We start from the raw sequence: 25280 nt of genomic DNA, 5'->3' as shown, positions 1-25280 counted from the left end.
GTTTGATTAATAAATCAATTGTTTTCTGGAGAAAAAATTACATGCAAGATACACCTACTACTACAATTTTTGTACCCATTTCTCAATTGAAATCACAAGCAGAATCCTGATGAAAACAAGAGCCTTGAAAGCTTTCACGTTGAAGAAACAGCAAATCAGAATGCCAATAGACAAACAATACAGAACTGTGTGGAATGTTAGATTCAAGTTCTGAGTGTGTGTGTCTATATAGTATACTCATTAAAGGTCCTTATAACAGTGTGTATCCATATAGTAAACTCATTAAATGATAGCTGCTGGAAATCCACTTGGTTTCCAAGAGAGAGTTTCCACGATCCAAAGACAAAGATAACAGCTTTTAATTTTCCTGTCTCCTTCAATCTTCAGATGCACCAGAACCTGGATAAAAAATTTGTGTAAATCAACTACGCAGAAGGAATACTACTTGATGCAAGTGGATTGAAGTATTCGATGAGTTTCAAAATAGTTGAGGATTCGAAAATGCACTGTTATGGTTGAAAAAATAACTAAAGTTAACGTCTTTGGCATCTTTCGTTTCATGGATTTGAATTATCCAAATATGTCGAATGAAAAGTAATTAAGAAACTGAAATCTTTTCGTTGCAAATCATTCCAGTCCATTCGTGCAGTCATTGTTTCAGTAATTTGTAAGTGCACCAAGTGGCCAAATGAGTAGGGCTGCTAAAGCTAAAATGGGGAGATAGTTCCAAACATCATCCACTAGCCGCCACCAAACAACAACCATAAACCATGGTCCATCTAACTAATACAAGTTGAGTGGATATTTGGCATTGAGAGAGCCTTCGGATTCTCCCCTTATCATGAAGTTGCCATCTATTAAAGCTGATGTTGTTCAGCTGAGTGAACTCTATTTCTGCTGTCATTTCCCTTTTATCTAAGTGATTTGCCTCGTCTATTTCTAATCACGCCTATGCTTTCTTTAGTGTGGTACCCTCGGAGCACCCTACCCGTATTCCTTGGACCTCAGTGGTTTTAAAATCTAAATTGTTACCCAAACACTCTTTCGTATTGTGGCTTTGTGCTAAAACGAAACTACTTACTCGAGATAGGCTCCCGCTCCTCGATGAGTTGAGCTGTGTGCTTTGCTCTGGGCACTTGGAATCTTTGGATCATTTATACTTTGGTCGTGCTTTTATCTTCTCAAGCATGGTTCACGGTTAAGAAGTGACTGTATATCCATTATTCAATGACTACTATCAGTGCTGCGCTTAAGTGGTTTAAACGACCTTATAGCCGATCCTCTCCAATTAATTTGGCGAGCCACTGGGCTTTCTCTTGCACAATCTATTTTATTTGGAAAACTAGGAATTGCTTGATATTTGAGGGTGTTCGTCCCAACATTGATGAGATCTTCTTCAGGGTTGAAGTTTTTGTTCACAGACAACGTCACTTGTATTATCCGGTTGCGCTGATCAGCCTTATTTTGGATTAGGTACTGTTTTTGTTTGTAGTTTGTATATTTTGGCTGTATAGCCCTGGTATCCCTTGAATGTCTTGAACAATTTTGAACTAAAATTTACATTTACCGATCAAAAATAAAATAAAATACACGAGTGCTACATACACATAATTGAACCCAGGTTCTATCAATTAGCATTCGTTATTCCATCATAGACGTGTGATCGTAACCTTACTGTGTCAAACAACGGAACTTCACATGCTTTAAGAATACAATCATCTAACTGTTTGTTGCAAAATATCCCTGCCTATTTGCTAAGTGTCTGCATCTCAGGTCTTTTCATTATTTATAAAACATTACCCGCTCAAGAATCAAACGCAAAGTTAATGAGTTTTTTCATGTTCACTCAGTACTTCCGTAGGATCACTATTTGGCAAATTAAAGATCGTTTAGGCTTCATGACAAAGAATGAGTAGGCTGGTATAAAAAATTTTAGACTTGTTTAGCATGTTTGAAATCATACCCAATAAGTCCTATCAGGGGAAAAAATTGTATATATCACTATCTAATCTTACATTTACTCAAATCCGAATCTCTCATCCATGCTTTCGAATATCTTGATTGGAAAGATTTCTAAAATGTCCATTTATCACAACCTAAGAGTTTTACTACAAATTTCTACAATCACTCATTCCTCTGCTAAAACACGGCAGATGAAGCACAACACGCAAATACCAAAACTGCATATATTCGATTTCAAAGCATGAAGTGCCATGAATTCATACAAATTTCTATAGTGAAACACCACAATTTCCAATAACATGGCATTCAGCGAGAGACATCAGTTAAAGGTGGGGAATTTTTGAGAAAAGATCGTATTTTAAAAATCATATCTCCAACTTTACCAGCTAACTATTGCCAATACATTGCTCATTTGAGAACGCATGCTAAAAGATGAGAAAACATCGATAACAGTGAAAATATCAAGAAAACTGACAAAAACACTCAACAAGTCCCAAGACAAATTTCCACATACCTATTTAATCTGATCTCTTGTAAGACACGTGATTCCTTGCAGCCCTCGCATTCTCGTACTCGAATTTCAGCACGTTTGGAATATGTGAAGTGTCCTTCACATAAAAGAATCTCCCAAAAGCACTCTCCTCGATCGCCGGGAACCGGCACCACAGCAGATTATTGACCACCCAAAACCAGCCTCCACCCAAAACCGCCCCCAACGCCGCCCCGGCAAACACCTGCGCCACCGTATGGTACCCCAAATAAACCCTGGAATACATGGTCAGAACCGCCAGCGGCCAAACCAAGATACCCATAGTCCACATTTGCTTCCGGATCAAAATACCGATCCTATAACGAGTCAAAAGCGTTAAATAAACGGCGAAGAAGAACATGTACTGAGAATGGCTGGAGGGCCAGCCGTGCGAATCGCACATTTCCAGCAGCGCGCACGTTTCAGGCCTAGCTTGCTGCACAGATTTCTTGATCACCTCGTTAACGAATTGCGAAATCAAAAGGCCGATGGCGAAGAACATGCCTTGCAGCTCGCGGCGAAAGATAAAGTGCGACACGAAGCCTCCAAGGCTGATGAAGACAGGGACCAGAGAAATCCAGGCCAAGAAATGTCCGATTTGGTCGCCTCTCCGGTACCGGACGTGGGTTAGGGTTACGGCCTTTAGGGTTACAGAAGGGATTGCATCCGACATCGTTTTGATCGAATCGATCACTCAATTCTTAATTTGGGTCAATTCTTGGTTAAAAATCGGGGGTTGAAAATGGTGAAGAAAAAATCAGATGAACGCTTGGACTGGTTCAGGTGAACATTATGTAAAGGAAGAGGATCGGTGTATGGTGCATGTGCTAATGTGCGCCGAGGGTGTACAGGAACAGTTGAAAATGCCCGATGGACGAAAGTAGGAGTAACTGGAAATACACGTGGCACTATAAAAAAGAATTAAAATGTGAAATGATTTGTGCCTGTCTAAATTTAACGCGTGTGGCATTTTTATGGGCTTGGTCGATGACTCTATCCTACACATTGTATCACATTTCTCAAATTTAGTTTTTAAATTTAGATAATCATATAAATATTTTATATTATTGGTCCTTAACCGACTTGTGTGCAAAATCCCTGACCAATATTGTCGGGTTGGCATTTCATTTCTTAAAAGATTATTCAAATATGTAAAAATAGTCGCATTATTTGAAATTTATATATCTCCATAATTATATAATTTTTGTCCACTTTATACATAAATTTTGATGAATTTGATTTTGAACTTTACACAAAAAAATCTCAAAACAATTGAGATATATTTTATCTTATAAACTCACGATCTTCCATATGTATTTTTAATGTGAGATTTTCGTTGCATTCTCAATATTACTCTCCTCAAACAAAATATCGTCATTATTCTCATTGTCCGAGTCTCTCCTCAAGCCCATCCTTCATCCTTGAGGCCACTTCTATCCACTTAGTTGGGAATTCACCCTTACATGAAATACTTGGAACACCACTTACATTGAGAGCTTATCGCGGATTTAATAGGAGCTCACACGTCTTTCATTTAAGTATCTCGATATAAACTGTGGCTTTGATATAATTTGTTGTATGATGAAAGTTACATATTTTCTACAATGATATAATATTGTTCACTTGGAGACAATTTCTCGTGGATTTATTTTTTGGATTTTATGCAAAATACCTTAAACTAATATAGATATCTTCTATTTTATACAATTATGATTTTTACTTATTATTTTTTAAATCTCTTTCTCATTAATAATATTTAATATTCATGTATTGTTTATATATGATATACAAGGAAAATGATTTATAAATATAATAAATATATATTATTTTTTTATCAAATACATTTGTTAATAATGAAAAAAAAATTCATCAAAAGAAAACTGAGATAATGATATCAAATTATGATAAATTAGTTTTTTAGCATTAAAAAATAATCGAAAATCATAAGAAAAAAATAATTTACATAATTTTAAAATATATAAATATTTTTAAATAATTTCAAAATAATTTTTTCAATTGTACGATAAAATTATATGTGGATTAAATGTATTGTTTTTTGAGAAAATGATATTTTAATTAGTTTTGAAAATAAAAATAATAATAAGTTATTTTGTTTCACTTATATAAATTTCCATATGACGTGGTGTAGATATGATTATGGTAATAGAAATTGAATTACCCGTAATACCTGCAAATAAATCATGTTTTGGTTTCAGTTCATGACTTAGATCTGACTATGAAAATGTATTGGTTAGAAGTCACGTACCCAGATCAAAACCCTACAGAAACCCTAATTCAAACATATATTACCCCCAATTGTTCTGGAGCATTTCCACTACCCGCCATGAATGTGCATTCCACAGCCAAATTATCGGCCCATGTGATTTTCCCCTCTCCCCCTTTAAAAAAACCCCTTGCTTTCCTTCGAATCCTTAACACCCTCAGACGAATCAATTTCTACTCCATCAAAGCCACTAGCAACATCCAAAAAACCCATCAATTCACCAAGCCCGGAGCCCAGAAATCCTCTGAAATATCACCAAGCTTGAATCAGGGAATCAAGAAGCACAGTATAGTACTAACGGCTTGGCCGAGACCAACAGAGATTCCATACCAAGAAAAAGTCGCAAACTCGGTGAATTTGATCGGTCATGTCCAGACCCCTGTAAAGTTTGAGGCTTCTTCTAACGGGGAACACTTTGCCGCCGCTGTGATTTCCCCAGCAGATGGCGGCGAAAAGATATCTTTGTTAGTTCCTGTTGTGTTTGAAGGTGATTTGGCCCACATTGTGGCGTGCCATGTAAAGGAAAGTGACACTGTTTACGTGTCCGGAAAGTTGAGTAGGGATCCTATGCGATTGATGTTAAATCAGTATCTCGGAAGTTTTTATGTTTTGGCGGAAAATCTTAACTTTGTGGAGGGATTGAAAGTAAATTTCATGGAAAAGAGAAAAGGGGTCTTGTTGAACACCGATTCTGAGGAGCGAGGAACTGTTCTAGGTCGAAATGATGCTGTGAAAGTTGATAAGGATTGGTTTAAATCAGGAAAAGGTAAAGGGAAGAGCGTAAGACGTGTTCAAAAGAGAAAGGACTGGGATTCACAGTTTGATTTATGGAGGGATCTTGTGAAAAATCCTCAGCAATGGTGGGATTATCGTGATCACAAGTCCAATGGATTGGTTAAGGAAAAATTCCCCGATTTTAAACAAAAAGGGACCGAGAAGGGACTCTGGTTGAGTAGCGCCCCTGAATGGGTGTTGCCAGGGCTTGAAAAACTGGGATTAGACGTTAAGGTTATTAGTGAAAGGTCTGGTGAAATGAAAAGACCGAGAAAACTGGACGGTTCTTGGAAGAATTTGGTCGAAAATCCAAATAAATGGTGGGACAATAGAGCAAACAAGAGAAACCCAAAAGGACCAGATTTTAAGCACAAAGAGACTGGTGAAGCGTTATGGTTAAGCAGCTCACCGGCCTGGGTGTTGCCTGGTTTACTGCCTTCAAGAGATGTCCAAAGATTGGTAATTCATTAATGATTCAAATTCCACCTTGTATATGCTTTACTTTTTATGGTATTGTCTCACATAGTCATATATAGAAATCGTAATTTCTCGTGTATACCAGCATTCAAAATCATGTCAAACGTGTGTTAGTTAATGAATCATTTTTCAACGATTACTACTTTTTTTGGATTGCTTTAGATGTCAATCAAAGGTCTGAACTCCCAAAAAAAGATTTCATTCCTTTTAAAGATAATTTTTTTTTGGGTATTTTCAAATACACTGTATGTGTTCTTTTTTTTGTATTCACAGTTAGTCACGAAGTACAAGAATTAGTATTTGAAGTTTTGAGATGTGAAGTGTATGTAATTACACTTCAAATTATAGCACACGAGTTCAAGTTTTTTCTACTCATAATCATTATTGTAGAAAACGAAAAAAGAAATTAGGTGGATGAATTTACATCTCAACAACTATTTGGTGCAAGAGAGCAATTCTTTTTTATTATATTTCTTTTATTTCAAGGCATGACTCTGTCAAGCAAAGCCTGACCAATTAAATAATTCTAATCACTAACAACTATATGATTCAATTCACCTACATTCAATTCTTAATTCTGATATTTTGTATCCCGCCTTTTTTAGAAGCTTAATATTATTTGCATTACTTCTGTTTAATATTCTTGAATTTGATCACAAATCCCACATCATTATATCCCTCTCTTTTCCCCAAATCATTTATTCTCTTCTTCAAGAACTTCCCAACAGCCGGAATACCTAGAATATTAAGTAATTTCTCTCAATTCTTGGACTATGGCATCTCTGGAAAGATCAAAGAAGAAGATGCACTTGTGGAAGAAAGCCATAGTCCATTTTATACTATGTTTTGTGATGGGATTTTTCACCGGATTTGCCCCAGCCAACAAACCCTCGATCTTCTTAGGTCGTATTTCAGCCCCAAAAACTGTAGATGTTTTTCATGAGACAAAAACACATAATTTCAACAGAAGTTTGTTGGATGAGAGGCAAGAACTAAAACCAAGCAGACAAAACTTGAAAAACGAGGTAATGCCAGAAGAAGAGGAGGAGGAGGAAATTCAAGAAACCGATTCGAGAAGATTGGTGATTGTTGTTACTCCCACAAGTAGGAGAAATAAGCTTCGTGAGGTGTTGCTTTCAAGACTTGCCAACACATTGAAACTGGTGGCTCAGCCATTGTTATGGATTGTCGTTGAACAGAAGTGCGATGAATCCAAGGTTTCGGAGATGCTAAGGAAAACCAGAATCATGTACAGACATGTTGTGTTCAAGGAAAATTTCACAGATTTCAATTCTGAAATGGATTATCAGAGAAATATTGCTCTTAATCACATTGAGCATCATAGATTGAGTGGAATTGTCCACTTTGCGGGGCTTTCCAATGTGTATGATCTCAGTTTCTTTGAAGAGATTAGAGCAATTCAGTAAGTGTTATTCTGCCAATTCCTGAATATATATATATATATACACATATATACATATATATATATGTGTGTGTGTGTGTGTGTGTGTGTGTGTGTGTGTGTGTGTTGTAGGTATGTTTTGTGCCAACCGCAATAATTTATCCATTAATTATTTTCTTAATTAACTTGAAACCGTAACCTAACATAAAATTAAATATCACACTCCATACTTTATTTTTGGACAAGTATAAGGGGTATCTTGCAAGGATAAAGCTATTATAACTATTCCTATTTTCTTTAAAAATTTATGTTCTCTATCATTCCAATTCACCAATATTTTCTTTACCACAAGTCGACTTCCTGTATTGATTGAAAAATTAAAATTTAGGCTTTTCTTCCATAATACTTCTAGTTATCATAGTTTACAGTTTATGAAAAATTATGAATCATAATATATGTATATACACACACTGACACACACTTCATTTTTTATTTAAAAGAATGTTTGAAAAATATATTGTTTGGGTTGTGTACAACTCAAATTCTCAACTTTAGATTATTATCACTAGTTATAATTTTTTATAAATCGAGAGAATCTGTTTGAAGTGAAAGTGCGAGAAGATCGATATTGCTTGTAAATGGAGATGAAATTGATTTTCAGGGCATTTGGGACGTGGCCAATAGCAAAACTATCAGCAAACCGGAAGAGGGTGATAATCGAGGGGCCGATTTGTGATTCTTCGGAAGTTATGGGGTGGCATCTGAATAAAGTGAGCAATTTAACAGATACAACGCCACCCCCTATTCATATCTCAAGCTTTGCATTCAATAGTTCTATTCTTTGGGATCCTGAGAGATGGGGCCGCACTTCTTCTGTTCAAGATGAATCACAGGTACAATACATATGCAACACAATATTTAAAGTTTTTAAAATAAGCCATTTTTATGTGATGTGTAATTTTTAATTGATTCAATTTCTTGTGTAAAAACACGTGCATCCAAACACTCGAAAATTCCTATAGTTTTGTCTCAGTAAGAAGTTTGTGTCGTGTTTCGCGTGATTTTATATTTTTAGTTTCCTTATTTACTGAAAAACTCTATGCTACATTGTAAGAAATTCGGCACATTTAGTATATATATCATTGCATTTATTAATATAAGGTGGTTTCTTCGTGCATTTTATATAACACTTCAACATTTTGATTTTCATGATTAAAATCTTTTTTTTTTTTAAATTTAATTGCAGGATTCACTAAAGTTTGTGGAAAAAGAAGTTCTTGAAGAGGAAACCAATTTAAAAGGGATTCCAGCCCAGAGTTGCTCTAATGTTTTGCTGTGGGACCTTCATATTTCCTCAAAAATATAGAACATTATCATCAAAATCTGGTGATAGAACCATATGAAAGCTTAGCAGAAATTGACAAAAAAATTCACATTTTTTAAAATCTTTAGTTTGTAAAAATTATTATTGCTTTACACTTATTTTTGCCATCATTTTGTGGAATTTTGTATTTGAAATCATCCATGTATTTGGTTGTATTCTTTATTCCGCGGGACATGTCAACCATACTCATATTTACACAATAAAATAATAATAATTTTGACATAAAAATAATATTTTTTCATAGGTGATCCAAATAAGATATTCGTCTCACAAATGCGTCCATGAATTTGTTCTATACACAATATGAATTTTTTGAAAAAAAATATAATAATAAATAAAAAAACTACGCAAAATATTAATTAATTAATTACATTTTGACCATGTGCAAATCAATTATATATCCATTTCATTATTCTATTTAATTGCAATTTGTGTAGCAATAGCAGGACTTAACTACCTACCACTAAAGTTGATTTTGTCCTTCGAAATTATTTCCAGTGTTTTAAAATATTATATTTTGTTATCTAAGACATAATATATTAATTTTACAATAAAATAAAAATTATTATCTAATTTTCCGGTTTCGTCATGCAAAACTCATTTGTACATTATTCTAAGTCTTCTGAATAACCATATTTTAATTTCAGTAATTCATTACTCCAAAAATTAGTATATTATATCTTAGACAACAAACTATGATATTTTAAAATTTTCTGCACAATATTTAAATATATATATATATGTGTGTGTGTGTGAAACCGCTAAATAAATAGAATCACAAGTTTACATTGAATTTAGAGCATAAACTTTGCACGATCACCATCGACGAGAAAGTGTGGATTTAAACAGAAAATTTTGATTAAACTAAACAAAAGGTGCTGTTATCTATGTTACAAACATCCCACCTTAAAAATAAAATTTATATATTAAATAGAGTGTGATTTCTTTGTCCGAAACTGAATATTGATTATCCGAAAATACGTGGTTTCTGGGTATTGTTACTCGTATATATTTTACTTAAAATCATATAATATTCTTCAGAATTTCACTCAAAATACTTACTCTTTTCATTTAACGATACTTGCACGTGCTCGTTGGCCTTGCTCACCAAAATGCATCTTGATTATATAGTCTCGCATAATTTAAAGATCCTAATATACCTTTTTTGAACTCGTTTTTCTCCTTCTTTTTGCCTTATTTATGTTTTCGCCAAAAATTTTGGCTTTCATCCTGTTTCTTGTGCTTGTATCACTTAATATTTTTTCCTTTATGAAGATACAGGAATGAAACAATCAACCTCCTGTTCGAACCGAAACCAAACCTATATAATTTTTTTGTACTTGTGGAAGAGGATATGTCATCGGCCAATCTTTGCCTGCGTGAGCATGAAGGATGGATGTTTGAGACCATTTAGGATTTTTCTTCAGAGAAAACTGAGCTTTAAGTTGATAGAATTGAATCTTACTTTCAAGCAGTTTTGTTGATTTAGTGTGATGGAAGAATATTTTGCGCCTTTGAGTTAATGGATCAACAGTTTGTCCAATTTTGGTGATTCTAGAAGAAACGTTGGGCCTCGGCATATCATATGCCGCATATGGAAGGAGATGTGGTGGTTGTTGTTGTAGGAAATATGTGTGATGGGTATTTGAAATCTAGGGCTAATATGACAGTTAAGTTAACCTAAAGCCAAAATTCATTTTAGCAGCCCTTAAAGTCGTGAGTTACGCTGGAAAGTTTTAGTGTTGGCGTGACTCAAATCATTATTGGATTTTGAGATTGCGTGAGTTTCAAATTCATTCAAATATATTTTTGTTGCTTATAAAAATAAAAAAATTCATTTCTTGTATGTTTATATAATATTTTATGTTGATTACGATGTCATTTGAAATCAATTATACTTTGTATAAATAATTATATACATTCTTAGCAGTATCCATAGATTTCAAATTCATCTCCCCAAATACAAACTCAGTTTCCAATGATTGTCAAAATATTCGTGTCTTTTACTTCATGAGAAACTTGCTTACAGCATTGACAAGTAGAATCACTCTTGTCCGGTGGATTTGTTGCCCGGCTTCCATCTTACCGGAAGATGCATGCTAGGGAAGCCCGTCACGAACTCAAGTCCCACAACAGAAGGCAGAAGTGGGACGACAAGCTAGGCATTGAGACCAAGTAGCCAGACTATGGTTCGGCTCATAAAGAATGGCAAGAAGTTGCTGATTTCGATCCCACTGACGGCTTCTTAAACTATATCAAAGAAAACGTTGAGTTCCCGCTATCCGTGATTCCACCTAAATCTTAATGCTCGTACAGTCTAGACTTACACCATCGCACTTACTGTATGAAGTGTTGTTCGCCGGATTCGGATGCAAGGGACAAGCAGTGGTTAAGGTGTCTTGTGTTTCTCTACTAGCTCTCTTGAAGGAGAACTTGATCAAGGAGGAGTTTCACCCAATCAGATTACACTCACTGCTCACATTTGAATGGGACATTCTATGATGTATGAACGGAAAAACGAAAGACGCAAAATTTACTAGTTTTTAAACTATACATAGGACCCTTTAGTTAGTGTTTAACTCAAATCTCCGAGCAAGCTCTTCCAACACATTGTCAACCATCCTTCAATTTATTAATGGCCTGCACTCAAAAAATGAACGCCCCCTGTCTGGTTTGCTATATTCTTTTTTGATACCACCATTGGCGACAGCATGGGGTTGTAACCTAATCCATCGCCTCCTCGAGTAAGCGACGACATGACAATTGTCAACGCGAACCCAACTCGTTAACGTATGACTCAAGGTACAAACCTTTTGTTGACAACTAGTAAGTTTCAACTAATTTCAAATAAATCAAAACTGGCTGAAGTTCAGGTCCTTGGTGTGTGAAAAGATTTTAATTAAATTACAAAATACTTTTTACTATAGATATTTTATGCACTTGTGTCATTGAACTTTACATACGTGGAAACATGTTTGATATCAATGTATTCTGCACGCTCAATAATTTTCTGAATGGTTATGTAAAAAATCTGTATTCAAAATTTTGCCCACTAATCGAGCAACTGTAAAAGTTAAAAGAAACGTAATTCCAATGCAACATATATATTCATCAAATAAAATATGTAAAATCTATCTCAAACCATTTAGCATAAAAAAACTGGTCCAGCACACAAAACGAGATGTATCTCAAACATGGAATTGTCTACTCATCGTTCAACATTCCAACAAAAACAAAAAGAACAAACACATAAACCAAAACAACAAAGTTATGTCATATCGATAGAAGTACTCCCGATATAATAAGCACTGTTAATCAATAATCATATAAATTTCATGTATATTTAAAATGAAAGTCGAAACCCAAACATGTTTTAACCCGTCGGGGATTTTATAACATTGCTGGGAGTGTTTTTCCGAGTCTACAAGAGATCATATGTTCAACTAAAGCTTCATTCAACAACTTGCAAAGAAATTTTGGGGAATTTCTTCTGCTTTTTTTTGGATTACTTCCCAATCAATTGCAGCCAAAAGCATACAGAAAACTCAAAGCACAAGTTAAAATTGAGATAGGGCAATTGTAGGCTGCTAGAAACTAAAGTAAAAAAACACAAGTTAAAATTGAGATAGGGCAATTTCCGCATACCCTGCTCAGAATATATAATGCTAGTAGATCAAGCAGCGCAGTTTTGACAGCTTTAATCATAACAATCTATCCAAAATTGGTGATACATGAACACCTCAGATACACAATCCTTTAAATAAGGTTAAAAAATCTCACCTTTTCTGTTTCTTTGATCTGGGGAAAGTGTTTTTACTGAAATCTCTGAAATCATTGGTTGTCTCCACCGTGTTTTGCTTTTTCATTCCTTTCTTCCCTCCAAAACCAAATTTGGCATCCTTGATATCCTTGCCTTTCCTCTTATTAAATCCCTTCTTCCCCTTGCCACCGCCTAGCTTTGCCTTCCCTCCAGAACGATCTCCGGGAGACACCCCTGGCCTCTTCTTATTCGATCTTTCAAACGATTTCCCATCTTCAAAAGCCAAGCTAAGATCACCATCATTGTCATCCTTAGCAAATCCACTCTGCTGCCTCTGCTTCCGCCACTTCTTAACTGATTCAATATCTTCTTTCTTCTGTTTAGTCCTCTCCCTCTGCTTCTGAGCCTGTATCTCTTTGGCTAACTTCTTATTCTCCCTTGCCTTCCTTCTCTCCTCAGCCTCTTCAGTCTTTCTCTTCTCTGACAAGAGCCGTCCCTTTACTTTTTCCATGTGTCGATCAGTTTTCACCATTTCCGCATAATAGTCCGAAGGCCTCAGGAAAGGTAGCCCCATAGACTGAAACTTCATAAAGGCCTGTCTTGCACCTTCTAGTGCCTGTGTGTAGAAAGCAAGTTCCCGGTTTAGGTCATCATTCACATCGACCTCTTGCCCCTGGTCGATATCAATAGAAAGTTTTTGTATCCAGTCTACATTTTCAGGCCAGCTGATATCTGCAAGTTTATCGAATAAGCCATCCTTGTTGTAAACGGCAGTTTTCGAAGGCTCGGTCAGCTGCACGTCATCACCATCTTCTGATCCTGATTCAGACTCAGAAACAACTGGATCGTCATCCTCTGCTCCTGAGCCATTCATTGTTCCCTTCTTAGACATGTGTGACTCTTCTTCTAAAGTTAGAGAGAGCCTGCAAAAAAGAAAACCAAAAAATAACCCAAGAGCTTGAACGAGACAAATGCTTACTTAAATATAAAATCCCACTGAAATAGTACAAATTTCTCTGCACCTTTTTAGAAGGTTTTCTTTTTACTCTACTTTTTACAAGCCAAATTATCAAGACTCCCTATTATACAGAAAAAACTAACTACAGCGTGAACTCCCTCAAAACAGAAGCTGTTTCGATTTCAATTACCAGGATGTTACGAAATAAACAACTAGAAGCCCAAAAACATCAAAAATTGACAAATTCTTCAAATAAGAAACTCAATTTCAGATAATATTCACAGTTCGAGATTAAAAACAAGTTCAATCACTCAAGGAAGTATACTAAAGTCTTAAATGTTCGAATACAAAACGTCTGGATTCATCAGCTAATCGTCAGAGACAAACTAAGATAAAAAAAATTAAACAAAATAAAGCACTAGGATTTCGGTAACTTACGCTTGTATTCGTCGAACTTCGCCTCGTTCTTTGATAATCAGCTACGAAGCAAGCTGGTCGAACTTCACTGCCACGAGATTAGGGTTTGTGGAGACAGGGTGTCACTAGACTAGGCCCCTCGTAATGTTATCCTTTTAAATTTAAGCCCAGTACATTTGGGGCTAAAGGCCCATTTGTTTTTATTCTTTTTTGTCAACATATGTATAACGAAAAGATTTGATCAAACTTATTTAAACTAATTTATTTTTTATAAATTATTTTAATAGCTTATAAGATGTAGGGTCTTATTTTAAAAATAATTTGTTAAAATGCTTAGATAAAATAAGTCAATAAATCTTAAAGAAAATTTTCAGAATTGAAATAGACCGATTGGTTCAACCGAGAACTGATAACTAGTCCAAAGTCGACCACACCTAAAAACCGTTATATTAGTTAAACCAGTTAAATCGCTCATGAACTAATGAACCGACCAACCGATTCACCCTTTTAAAAAATTTGATTGACTTTATATGTAAAGTCTTAAATTTTATTTTTGATACACAGACGAACATAACATAAAAATAAACGATAACTATTTTTAACATATTATTGATTAAATATGATCATTTTAATCACAAATATAAAAATTATTATTATAGTTATTAATACTACAATATTTATAAGATCATTATATTTTTAGTTATTACTATTACTTATTCTATATTTATTAACTGATATTATTAAAATCAATATAATAATTATTTAGTATGATGAATTATGTGTTTATATGGAGTTTTCCCAACAAGCGGTCAGAATCACTTATGTTTGAATCATTCATATTTGTTTAAAGTTTTGGATATTATTTGATTCCAACTCTGGAAAAGAAAACTTTGTTTGATTTTTTTTTATATGGTTTCATATCTGGAAACCATAATCTTTCCTTAAAATCCTTAAAACTTTGTTTAAAATTTTATAATCTTTCATTTAAAATCCCAACTGAATGCTATGTTTATTAAAAGCGGTCATTTTGAATTCATAATCTTTCCTCCCTATATATTTTAAATAATAACATTCATTTCATCATTTCACTAAAAACACAGTCATATATGACGTTCTCCCAAAACGTTAAAATCTCGAACTATCATCGAATCAAACTGTTTCTCCGTAATAAAATTGAACCGGAACAACACCAAAATACGTGCAACCAGGAGGTAAAATAGAAACTTATAATCTGGCAATATAATTTTTTTACTTTAATAATTACATTTATGTAAATATATAATACTAACGATTAGATCATCATAAATACACACAAAGTGTAGAACAAAATCGTGTAAATATTAAATTAAGATAACCAACACACACACACACATGTGTGTGTGTTTGTGTGTGTGTGTATGATAATTATTAGAGGTATATGGATATCTACACTATTTTGCAAGAAAGAGATTCTTAAACTGGTCTTAAATTGAATCCGGGCCCACAAAACATCATTAAAATGAATGATTATAAGATTAGTCATAAGTGGTCCACTTTTTAATATTTTTTTAAAAATTTTATATTTAATTTAATGGTAATAATTATCAGAGGTATATGGATATCTACACTATTTTGTAAGAAAGAGATTCTAATACTTTAACTAATTTTTGGTGATTTTTTTTAATTTCGAAATTATCCCTCACATATTTGATTATAATGTATATAATTTTGTTTTTCAGTTTTACTATTTCAAAAAAATGATTTTGTTTTATTTATCAATTATTATTTTTTAGTTTTTCTTATTTCACATTATATTTCATAGTTCATAATTTTATAGAAAATTCATCTTACTAAATCTCATGTCATATTTAATTTTGTAAATATCAGAATTACATATACCACACATAATTTTGTGTATTGCATTACACACGTAAATTATGTGTGTACCCAGTTGTCATTATATATTACAAAGGGCAAAATATAGAAATAGTATATATTATTATAAAGGAAAGCATATCTCATATTCAAATAAATTTATATACATAAATATACATGAGATACCCTTTTATTAATTGAATTCGATGAAACTTTGTGATATCAAACTAAACTTATACAAATACCAATTGGATGATAGGATGTTATTTTGCCATAGAAATCTGAAGAATAGATTTACAATGACAGTCACCTTATTCATCGTCAACATCATTGTGTGTGTGTGTCTATATANCACGTATATACTTCAATCAGCTCTTTCCTCCAACCATTAAATCTGCTCCACAATTTTTCAACCAACTACCCCTACTTCCATATTCACATGCTATAGTCTGTAGATATATACATGCCAGTTTCGGCAAAGAGAAGGATATTACGAGAGGTGGAATGATCCCTGCCCTTCAGTTATGGCGTATAGCAGCTTCTCTTTCATAACTTCCTGCACAACACACACGAAAAGTTAGCCAATTTTCTGAATTTGATCCACGAAAGAGTAGAGAAGAAATGATATCGCGGGTAGAATAGAAAGAGCGAGGTCGACTTTTGTTGAATAAGGTGGGAGCTTCAGATAATTTGCACAGGTCATCACACTGGGTAAGTCGGCATCAATCCACTTGCCACAATGCTGTCAAGAAAGTCAAATACCAGAATATTAGTAATTACAGTCTAGTGGAGAAAGGTGTATGATCTTTCTCGAGGGATGTCTATACTCTGACCTTCCGAACTATGGTCAGTTTTGGGTTGAGAGAAGCCAAGCCCCCAGTAGGAAGGCGGGGCGCACCAGTCACAAACTGCAAGAATGCTCGTTGCTGCTCACGGTTAAACTCTCGCATGATTTCAAGTAACTGAGAGTTGAAAAATATACTCGTTAGCTCAAATGAAGGATTACTAAGAACTGAAATCAAGAGATGACACTGTACTAACATCGACGATTGGGGGACTACTGATTGTGTATCCATGGTCGAATTTGATGTGATCCAAAAGTTCATCCGACTGTATCAAAGGAATAGAATATAATAGGACATCAGCTGGCGACCAGAACAAGTATTGACATTCACTGGATGTTAGATTTGTTAATAATACATACATTCCATAGCGCATGTTCTCCACACAGTAAGCGTTCCAATTCTCCTTCAATGAAAACTTTAAGATGCTGGACAGATAAAACCTGAAACCCATTGCAGAAGTCGGAGGAAGCAAATATCAGAAACTCTGTAATATATCATATTACGCAAAATCAAGTCCAGGAAAAGGGATCTTGCAAAGATACGAAAGGTTGCCTCTTTAAAATCCTGGGAAAGATAATTTTTAACTTAGAAGCAATACAGCTCATTTACCAATGTTGGCAGGAACAAATAAACTCATCACACATGTAATAACTATCTTTCTATGTGAGCGAGTGGAAAACGGCATTCAATTATCACAAACCTTATTCAAGTCGCAAATATTTGGGACAAACATTTTACATCTCATGTATAAAATTTTACACTCCAAGATCTTTATACATAGAAGAAAGATTCAGGCATTGGTAAATCATATCATACGCCTCACAACGGCAGAAGATTCATGAACAAAATCAACACAATATTTTCTTGAATAGGACGTAAGGAAAGAAAACAGAAGGAACTATTCAAAGTGTATCTCACAAAAATCAGGCAAATGACCATTCATGATAGACAGAGAACAAACCTGATCAAAACCTGACTTAAATGCTTCCACTTGTCTTGAAATTCCAGACTTCGTTGTAGCATCAACTATGAGGGTGATATATTCCTCCATATTGTCCAGATTTACCTGTAAATTATTAGTTTAAAATATAATAAATGCATCCAATTTTATCAACCAAAACGTCTGGCAAAGAAGAATGACAGTGCAAAATCTAACCATCTTTGAGTCAGGTGCCAAGCCATAATCTGGATACCCTGGAAGAGTAAAATCAAGGCAGAGATCCTCAATTTTTGTGCTCCGCAAACATACACCAGGTTCTTGTGATTCTTCTTCTTCACAGAGGGATCTCAAATACTTATTCCTTTCAACCACGGCCTGAAACTCTAATAAAGCCTTTCCCAATGAAGGATCAATCAACAGGATGTCATGCACAGTAAGTTCCTGCATAAAAAATAATGCATCAAATACACTGTTATATGTATCATTAACCAAACGTGTCAAAACCAAAACTGGTATACCTTGCCCAGAACAAGTTTATAGAAAGCATGAGAAAATGGAAGGTCTAAAACTCTTCCATCTTGAAGTGCTTTTGCAACTATTTGTCCCAGAAGTCTGAACTTTTTAATCACTTCTGAAAATGATGTACTACTTTCTGTACTCAATGAAGGTGACCAAGGTCGGGGGAAGAGTCCAACAGGAGACACCAGAAATCCAGGATTCTCAGCCTCCGCAGCATTCATGCAGTCGACCTGGTCTTCTCTCCACATACCCAAGCCATTTCTCTGAAACTCATGGCATACCAGTGTGTAGAATTCCAGCGTCGGACCAAGACCAGTACCCACCTCCTCATTATATTCCACTTCAAGAAGAACCTTTTGATGGGCATGGAGTTCCATCATGCGAGTAGCAGATTCTAGAATTGTATTCCTGTTAACCAAAAACTTCTTGCGTGGAAAGTTCCCATGATTTTGCTGCCTGCCGCTAGAACTTCCAACATAAGTTTGAGGTGATGGAAGAATTTGAGCCGGTAATCTTCCAAGTGCCGCAAGATGAAAATATTTACACTTCGCTTCAAAAGCAAATAAAAATGGGTACGAAGCCATTAACTGGGTACACCATGCAGGCATACCCCCAACAGAGACAGCCATAGGATCTCGCATCTGCTGTTCTAGTTTTTCACTCAACTTACTGTTGACAAATTCATTTTGAGAGACATCATAAACCGCCACGTGAAACTTATCCCAATCATCTGTTCTTCCTTCAGCAAACACATATATTCTCTCACGAGACATCAGGTTAAGTCTCATTCTATTTATTCTTTCCATGCTTCTCAGAAGGAATAATATATCATGAGCAGACCCCAATTTCTCCACATCAACTTCAGAAAAAACTGTTCGTGAATTATATGAAGACGGCTGGCAAAATGAGGTTTTTTTATAAGTTATTTTATAAATATGAGTCCACAAGTTTGCACTTGGGATAATATCATGTTCAAGTTCAGTTTGCTGTTTGAGTATAGACTGATACAGTGTCAATTTACAGTCCAGTTGCTGCCCTTCCAAATACAAAAGTAACTTCTGCGAAGTATCATCACTGTTACTGCACCCTGGTTCCTCTGTTTTCACGGCATCATCCTTTTGAAGAGTATTATCCTCCTCTTGCTCAAAGGCACCCTTTACATGATCAGATAAAAATTATATGAGACAAATCCATAAGGTTATGTTTGGGGGGAGATTTGAAATTCATAATTTCGATTATAGTTTTATTGTTTACGATGAAACAATAGATCAAATCTTAAATCCACACATTACTTCTTTACATATTATTAAAACAAAGTTGAATGGATTTCAAATAACACTATTATTGGGTTTGGGTGAACTTGAAACCTATCCTAATTATCATGAAATATTATATAAACATGTGAGAAAGGATTTGAAGTTTATGGTGATACTTCAAAATACATTTAAAATCTATGGACTTGAAATTCATCCCTCCAAACACAACCTAAAGTGATTAAACATTTCAGAGAACTGAATCGAACAGACTTCAACATGGAGAGGAGAAACCCAAGAAGTGCAATTATTTTTTATGGAAATAACTAAATGGGAGACCAAAGAGCCGGGAAAGAGACTACAAATATATAGCAATTAAAGCTAATAAACACAAAATATAGCAGTGACCAAGAAGAAAGCATCATACCACATGGACACCTGTTACTTTCTCTGAATTCAGAATTTCTCGTCCAGAACATGCTGTGCCCCTTGGTGAAGACAACAATACATCTCGCTTTCCATCCTGTAAAGAAGAAAGAACAAATCAGATGTATACTCGTGTCTAATTAAAAGAAGTGATAAGAAATAAATTTGAATTTCATTTTCCTGAAACAAATTATAAGATGTAAGCATATTCATCAGCTAGAAGTTTAATAGACGAGAATAAACCTGCGGTTTATGAACATTATCGACCATTTTCTTAGACACAATACCATCAGCAATTTTGTCTACTGAATCACTCGAGTATGATGGTGAATGAGAACATGAACTATTACTCCCCTTTAAATCCTTTGACCCCAGAGTCGAACTCTTGGGGTCAATGTTACAAACTCTAGGCCACAAATATCCTTCAATTGCATCCAAAGGCAGAAAAGGGTCAACATTCACAATATCTTCAGAGTAATCACGAAGAGAGATCTCCTCCTTTTCCCTCTCAAACTGAACTTTGAGACATGGATACGAAGTGCAACGCCCATATGGAACAGTAGCATAAGAGTTTCGCAGCTTAGATGCATGGTTCAAGATGACGGGGAAATTTTCAACTGAAGACAGAGCACTTTGTAGTCTTCGTACTATTGTCAAAAGAGAAAATTTCTCCAAAGCTGGATCACTGCATGACAATAGTTGTCGTCCAAACACCTCAAACCTTTTTTCAGCATCATAACATCGATTGGCTGTATCATAGGTCTCTTCTCCGACAGGATGCACCCCATTTGATACGTAGTTAACTAATGCTTTAATAACCCCACTCTCAACCAACTCAAAAGTGGAAATGGAGTCTTTCTCATTAAGCTCTGACAGTATTTGATGCAATACACCATAAATCTCTTCTTCCAGTTGACTGCAATTAGCCTCCTCCAAGGATTTACTCAACAGGGCTGTTAATGCACTTGATAAATTTCTGAGCTTCTGAAGAATATTGGACACACCTTTCTCAGGGTTCACCGATTCTGTTTCAAAGAATGCAGTCAAAATATGCCTTGCAAGATTATGTACAGTGTCTTTCTGAAGCTTGCAGCAACCATTTTCTGGAGATTTTGAAGATTGACCCATATCAAATGCATAACACGGGCATCTACGTACTTCTCGGAAAGCTGATTTTTGTGCTCCATTAGTTTCCAGATGCATGCCATCGGAAACTGGAAAAAGCTTCAAATCTTTATCTGGAGAAATCAGTGCTAAGATGGCAAACAGGACACCTTCCTTCATAAAGGAATTCAAGAAAACATGTGGAAGCTTGAGCATCAAAGTATCAACAATCTGAAGGGCCAATAATATTACATGATGATCCTTTCTCACAAATACTCCAGCCAAAAAGCTGTCAGTCCACACAAGAGGTCGCAGCATTCAGATTAAAATAAGATAAACACTGACAAAGAAATATCACTAAGTAGAAACGAAACCATTTTACCTTGAAAAGTTAACAGTTTGTAACAAACTCTGAAGCACATCAGGTGTGCTGAAATGAACTAACTTATAGATAACAGAGAGACAGCCGTAACATACAAGCAGATTGACGCCAGTACCCACCACCTGCTTAAATATAAAACAGGCAGCTAAAAGACTAGGAAGGAAAAACTAGAAAAAGCTCAAAGTAATCACTTATGAAAGCACCAACCCAAATCAGTATAGGAAGTAAATCAACTCCAAACTTGGGGAGAACGTCGGGATGGCTCAAAAGAAAAGCCTCCTTGTCTGACTTTAGTTGACCATCCTGTTCCATACAAACTGCCGGGAGAAGCTCATTCAACAACTTCAAAACTTCATGTATCTGAGAAATATAGACCCGAATAAGTGGCAAAGATAGAGTACATGTGGAAGGATTTAGATGGGCTTTTTGTTCAAAGAAATTTGCCAACCTCTACCGAATAATTCTTTAATCAATAACAAGAAAACTTAAATCAATCTGTATTGAAATTGCAAACGATCACTCTAACTATCCATTATTCCAAATACATAGATTCACTAATGTTTAATTTAAATATCCAAACTATAGGTGGTCTCCAGCATGTTACTTTTGAAGGCAAACAAATAATCAAGATCCCTGCTTAGTGAAGCAAAGAATACAGCAAAAATTGCTTAAATTAAGCTATATTCTACAGATAATCTAGCACTGAAAGATCACGGGCGCACACCTGACTGTAATGTCCATCCAACATGGGGACAGAGTGTGTTCCATGAGACAGATCATAAGAGGATAGCATGTCCTTCACTGTGTTGCTTATATTTAGCTCAAAAAGTGTCTTGAATGCAATAGTAGAGCCAGCAGCCAACTTGGCAAGTAATCCAATTAAGCCCTGAGAGCCATTTATAAGAATCATAACTCATAAAGAAAACTACAAATGGGATCTTTCATGGCAGTAATGTTTCTCAGATCCATGAAAATTGGGTACAAAAAATTTTGCTTACTGTATTTGTCAATTGGCAAAGGGCAGTGCGACTATTTAGGCCAATGAGATGTACTGCATGCTGTACCAGTCCATGCCTGCAAATTTCATCGAGCATATCTGGAGAATGATAGATTTGCTCACCTATTCTAATCAAGCAAGTGGCCACACTTTCAACAAGCTAAAAAGGGAGATAAATTGATTATTAGAAAAACAAAGATTAGTGATTTTCATACAGATATTATTCAAAGATGAGGCTTTTTCGAATGTGTACCTGTCTATCCTCATACTGTAGAAGATTACACAAAATTGGAAATGCCTCCATGAAAAGCGAAGGAGATTCAGGATATTGTTTCTTACATATATTGACCACAGTTGAAACAGCAATCCTCTAAAGGTACCAGAAAACAAAAGGAGAAAGGGATAAGTCTTCAATGACATAGCACCATGTGTCGCTGCTGTAAAATGTTTTAAACAAACGCCTATAAATACCTGCACACTTGTTGAGAAGAAATCAATATAACTCAAAACAGCCATGATAGCACCAGATTGTAAGCAAGCAAGAGGTTGTTCACGTGAAATTTTCTTTAAAGCTTGCAAACACTACATTGGGAACATAGATGAAAATGAAAAACCAGATACAAATTACATAGATAAAAATTCACATGGTTACAGTAGCAAGTGTTTTATGACAAAATTCTAAACTGATTAAGTTTCAGCAGCATACTTGTTCCGCCACGTCCAAGTATTCAATAGACATTAATCTTTGACAAAGAGTAGGGACAGCATCATGCCTCACAAGAAAACCAGAGGATCGAGGATTGGCATCGCACAAATAAGTTATTGCCCTTATTGACAAGAGTATTATATCAGGATTGCTCTCATGTTTCGCCAGTTTGACGAGTAATGGAGAAAATGAGTCTGCCATTAGGCTCGATAAAGAACTATCGCTACAAAAGGATAGCAACTCGCAAAGCTCAGTGAGTAAAGCCAACTGTGCTGATTCTTCAAACTCATCACTCAAACTCGACAGCACTTTCTTAAATTTAGTGTGATCACCAGTTGATTGATGCCTATAATAATCACGGAGACTGCTATCCGAATCACACGAGCCATTGGTTGATTCCTTCTCCCCATCGACCTCTGATCTTGTTGACCCAGAAGTGGAAGACGATGTTTCCATCTCAGCATCGCGGGCTTCGTGAGCAGAGCTCATTTGTGTTTGGGCAGACGAGCTTGAGGTACTCGGACGGAACTCAAACGAACTGCACGCTCTCTTATCGGCCGGCAATTCGTCCACTGTTTCAGTTCTCTTTTGACCTCTATTTTCCATTCAGAAATCCCAACACTACTGCACAGAAAGATAACAAACTTCAATCGACCCGTCTCACAAAAGATACAGTAAAGAATCATAACAATAGACAAAGTCAAGTAATCAAACATCTGCCCATATTACACAGCAAAATAACCAAACAACACGATCTTTTTATAATTCCCAGAACCTAAAAAACAGATAAAACCAAACTACATAAACAACAGCATCACAGAAAAAAAAAGAATTAAACCACGTCAATGATCAACAACACCTACGGAAAATTGCACCAGACCAAACATTGATCATGCAACAGAGTACATCAGAATCAACCATTCAAAAAGACCACAAAAAGCATCCATCTTTAGAGACGAACAAAGAAAAACCAAAACTGAAATCGAGCCAATCAATTAAAAAGCTAGAATTCAAGCACCGATAAACATATCAAAAACCCAAAAAACTTTTCCCTTTCTCGCTCTCTGTTTCACTATTACCTCCAACAGGTCACCGGAAAATTGATCTCGCCAGCTTTACAAAATTCGTGAAAAAGTTTACAGCGATTATGATGATGATGTTGATGGGTGGAAAAACAGAGTAAGAAGAAAATTTTTTTTTTTTATATGGGAATTAAATGAATAATTGATAATTTACGGAATACATATACTGTCGAAAAATGGTTCCGTATAGAGGTATAATACATGCTCAAGTTACGGTTTCGTCCTTTTAATCTTTGGCAGCTTGAGCAACACGTGTAAGGCTGTGATGTAACAAGATTATATTTGGGCTTTGAATGTATCAAGGCTCAACAATTATTGGGCCTTCATACCATGTGCTTCTCCGTAGGCCCATTTGATTGGCTTGGCAAAATTTTAAAAAGCACGTACTCTCTATTAAATTTATTGTTTTTTAAAACCCTACTTTAAAGAGAACGGAGATCGGGGAAAATTAGAGAAAAATATTTTTATTGAGTAATTAATTTTAATAATTTAATATGAGGTGTTTTTAAAAGTATATTTCGAAAATGGGTTTTGGTGGATATTTTTACTCGTCTGGTCATATTTTTAATCGGTATGCAAATTTTAGCGAATCAGATGATTTTTTGAAAGCTCGAACAATATTTTCAAAAAGGTACCTAAACGAAATATTTTTCGAGAGTGTAATTGGACTTGATGGGTTTATTTTAATGCTAAATGACTCAAAACCCTTTTAAACTTATTTATTTTTATTAGATCTCATTTATGCACGCAAGTTCCATTTAAACCCTACCTAAACCAACCCTAACCCTAATTACACTAACTGTCCGCCCCCTTCCCTCATCCCTTCAGCAGCAACCCTCGGTTTTTAGCAGCAAAACACCAGCAACATTCGGCCCCTTCAAGTTTTCAAAGAAAGCTTTCTTTCCGTCTCTCCGATTCACGTCCCGCGCGTAGTTTTTCGAGCTTTTGATAGGCTAAAATCCTTTGAAAATGTGTCTTACTTTTAAAAAAACATAGGGTTTAGAAATAAATATAGTTTTACGTAGGGTGTTTTATGCTTTTTATTTTGATTTTTACAAGGTTGGTAAATGCAATTTGCCGCACATATGTGCTCCATTTTGACTAACGAGTATGGAATAAAATCATCAGCTCCATTTTAAGTCATATTTTTTTTTATTCAAATGCATATGGTTTAACAATTTCAAGTTCGTAACGATTTATTTGTCAGACAATGAAAATTAAGGTT

At 35.2% G+C, this 25280-nt stretch overlaps 5 protein-coding genes across 8 annotated transcripts; 2 read left to right on the top strand and 3 right to left on the bottom strand.

Moving 5' to 3' along the window:
* Positions 1-110: 110 nt before the first annotated feature.
* On the bottom strand, positions 111-3428 carry LOC140971171 (lipid phosphate phosphatase gamma). The gene is made up of 2 exons (XM_073433282.1): positions 2477-3428; positions 111-399 (listed from the first exon to the last, which is right to left on the bottom strand). The coding sequence occupies exon 1, from the start codon at positions 3162-3164 to the stop codon at positions 2481-2483; it is 684 nt and encodes a 227-aa protein (XP_073289383.1). The 5' UTR covers positions 3165-3428; the 3' UTR covers positions 111-399; positions 2477-2480.
* Positions 3429-4724: 1296 nt separating this feature from the next.
* LOC140971166 (protein OSB2, chloroplastic-like) lies at positions 4725-6031 on the top strand. Its single transcript, XM_073433274.1, has one exon. It carries the CDS (start codon positions 4728-4730, stop codon positions 6018-6020), a length of 1293 nt encoding a protein of 430 aa, XP_073289375.1. The 5' UTR covers positions 4725-4727; the 3' UTR covers positions 6021-6031.
* A 768-nt stretch (positions 6032-6799) lies between these two features.
* On the top strand, positions 6800-8974 carry LOC140971167 (beta-1,4-xylosyltransferase IRX9). Its single transcript, XM_073433275.1, has 3 exons — positions 6800-7449; positions 8090-8321; positions 8675-8974. Exons 1-3 carry the CDS (start codon positions 6800-6802, stop codon positions 8792-8794), a joined length of 1002 nt encoding a protein of 333 aa, XP_073289376.1. The 3' UTR covers positions 8795-8974.
* A 3193-nt stretch (positions 8975-12167) lies between these two features.
* LOC140971165 (probable rRNA-processing protein EBP2 homolog) lies at positions 12168-14101 on the bottom strand. 2 transcript variants are annotated; one of them, XR_012174256.1, is made up of 3 exons: positions 13969-14101; positions 12458-13495; positions 12168-12399 (listed from the first exon to the last, which is right to left on the bottom strand). XR_012174256.1 is itself a non-coding variant. In XM_073433273.1 (2 exons), exon 2 carries the CDS (start codon positions 13462-13464, stop codon positions 12589-12591), a length of 876 nt encoding a protein of 291 aa, XP_073289374.1. In that variant the 5' UTR covers positions 13465-13495; positions 13969-14101; the 3' UTR covers positions 12427-12588. The 2 variants fall into 2 exon arrangements, 1 of the variants encoding a protein (XP_073289374.1); XM_073433273.1 differs by lacking the exon at positions 12168-12399 and having other exon boundaries at positions 12427-13495.
* Positions 14102-16153: 2052 nt separating this feature from the next.
* Positions 16154-24209, bottom strand: LOC140971164 (E3 ubiquitin-protein ligase UPL4-like). 3 transcript variants are annotated; one of them, XM_073433272.1, is made up of 18 exons: positions 24053-24209; positions 22974-23597; positions 22739-22849; positions 22521-22637; positions 22269-22427; positions 21995-22156; positions 21478-21630; positions 21271-21392; positions 20028-21177; positions 19786-19881; positions 18105-19259; positions 17803-18027; positions 17608-17712; positions 17006-17086; positions 16843-16911; positions 16635-16763; positions 16460-16543; positions 16154-16357 (listed from the first exon to the last, which is right to left on the bottom strand). In XM_073433272.1, the coding sequence occupies exons 2-18, from the start codon at positions 23577-23579 to the stop codon at positions 16292-16294; spliced, it is 4590 nt and encodes a 1529-aa protein (XP_073289373.1). In that variant the 5' UTR covers positions 23580-23597; positions 24053-24209; the 3' UTR covers positions 16154-16291. The 3 variants fall into 3 exon arrangements, with proteins under 3 accessions (XP_073289373.1, XP_073289371.1, XP_073289372.1); XM_073433270.1 differs by having other exon boundaries at positions 16160-16543; XM_073433271.1 differs by having other exon boundaries at positions 16160-16543; positions 22974-23594.
* Between the last annotated feature and the right edge of the window lie 1071 nt (positions 24210-25280).

Source organism: Primulina huaijiensis, chromosome 2 (assembly GCF_012295235.1).
Source record: "Primulina huaijiensis isolate GDHJ02 chromosome 2, ASM1229523v2, whole genome shotgun sequence".
NCBI classification, from domain to species: domain Eukaryota; kingdom Viridiplantae; phylum Streptophyta; class Magnoliopsida; order Lamiales; family Gesneriaceae; genus Primulina; species Primulina huaijiensis.
This window is presented reverse-complemented; position numbering and strand designations above follow the sequence as displayed.

Excerpts from the sequence above, each read along its gene's own strand:
- LOC140971165 (XM_073433273.1), bottom strand. The coding sequence starts at position 13,464 with ATGTCTAAGAAGGGAACAATGAATGGCTCAGGAGCAGAGGATGACGAT.
- LOC140971167 (XM_073433275.1), top strand. The coding sequence starts at position 6,800 with ATGGCATCTCTGGAAAGATCAAAGAAGAAGATGCACTTGTGGAAGAAA. Across the intron at positions 7,450-8,089 it reads GAAGAGATTAGAGCAATTCA|GGCATTTGGGACGTGGCCAA; the intron begins GTAAGTGTTATT and ends ATTGATTTTCAG. Across the intron at positions 8,322-8,674 it reads CTGTTCAAGATGAATCACAG|GATTCACTAAAGTTTGTGGA; the intron begins GTACAATACATA and ends ATTTAATTGCAG.
- LOC140971171 (XM_073433282.1), bottom strand. The coding sequence starts at position 3,164 with ATGTCGGATGCAATCCCTTCTGTAACCCTAAAGGCCGTAACCCTAACC.
- LOC140971164 (XM_073433270.1), bottom strand. The coding sequence starts at position 23,579 with ATGGAAAATAGAGGTCAAAAGAGAACTGAAACAGTGGACGAATTGCCG. Across the intron at positions 22,638-22,738 it reads TCTTCTCAACAAGTGTGCAG|AGGATTGCTGTTTCAACTGT; the intron begins GTATTTATAGGC and ends TGGTACCTTTAG. Across the intron at positions 18,028-18,104 it reads ATAAACTTGTTCTGGGCAAG|GAACTTACTGTGCATGACAT; the intron begins GTATACCAGTTT and ends TTTTTTATGCAG.
- LOC140971166 (XM_073433274.1), top strand. The coding sequence starts at position 4,728 with ATGAAAATGTATTGGTTAGAAGTCACGTACCCAGATCAAAACCCTACA.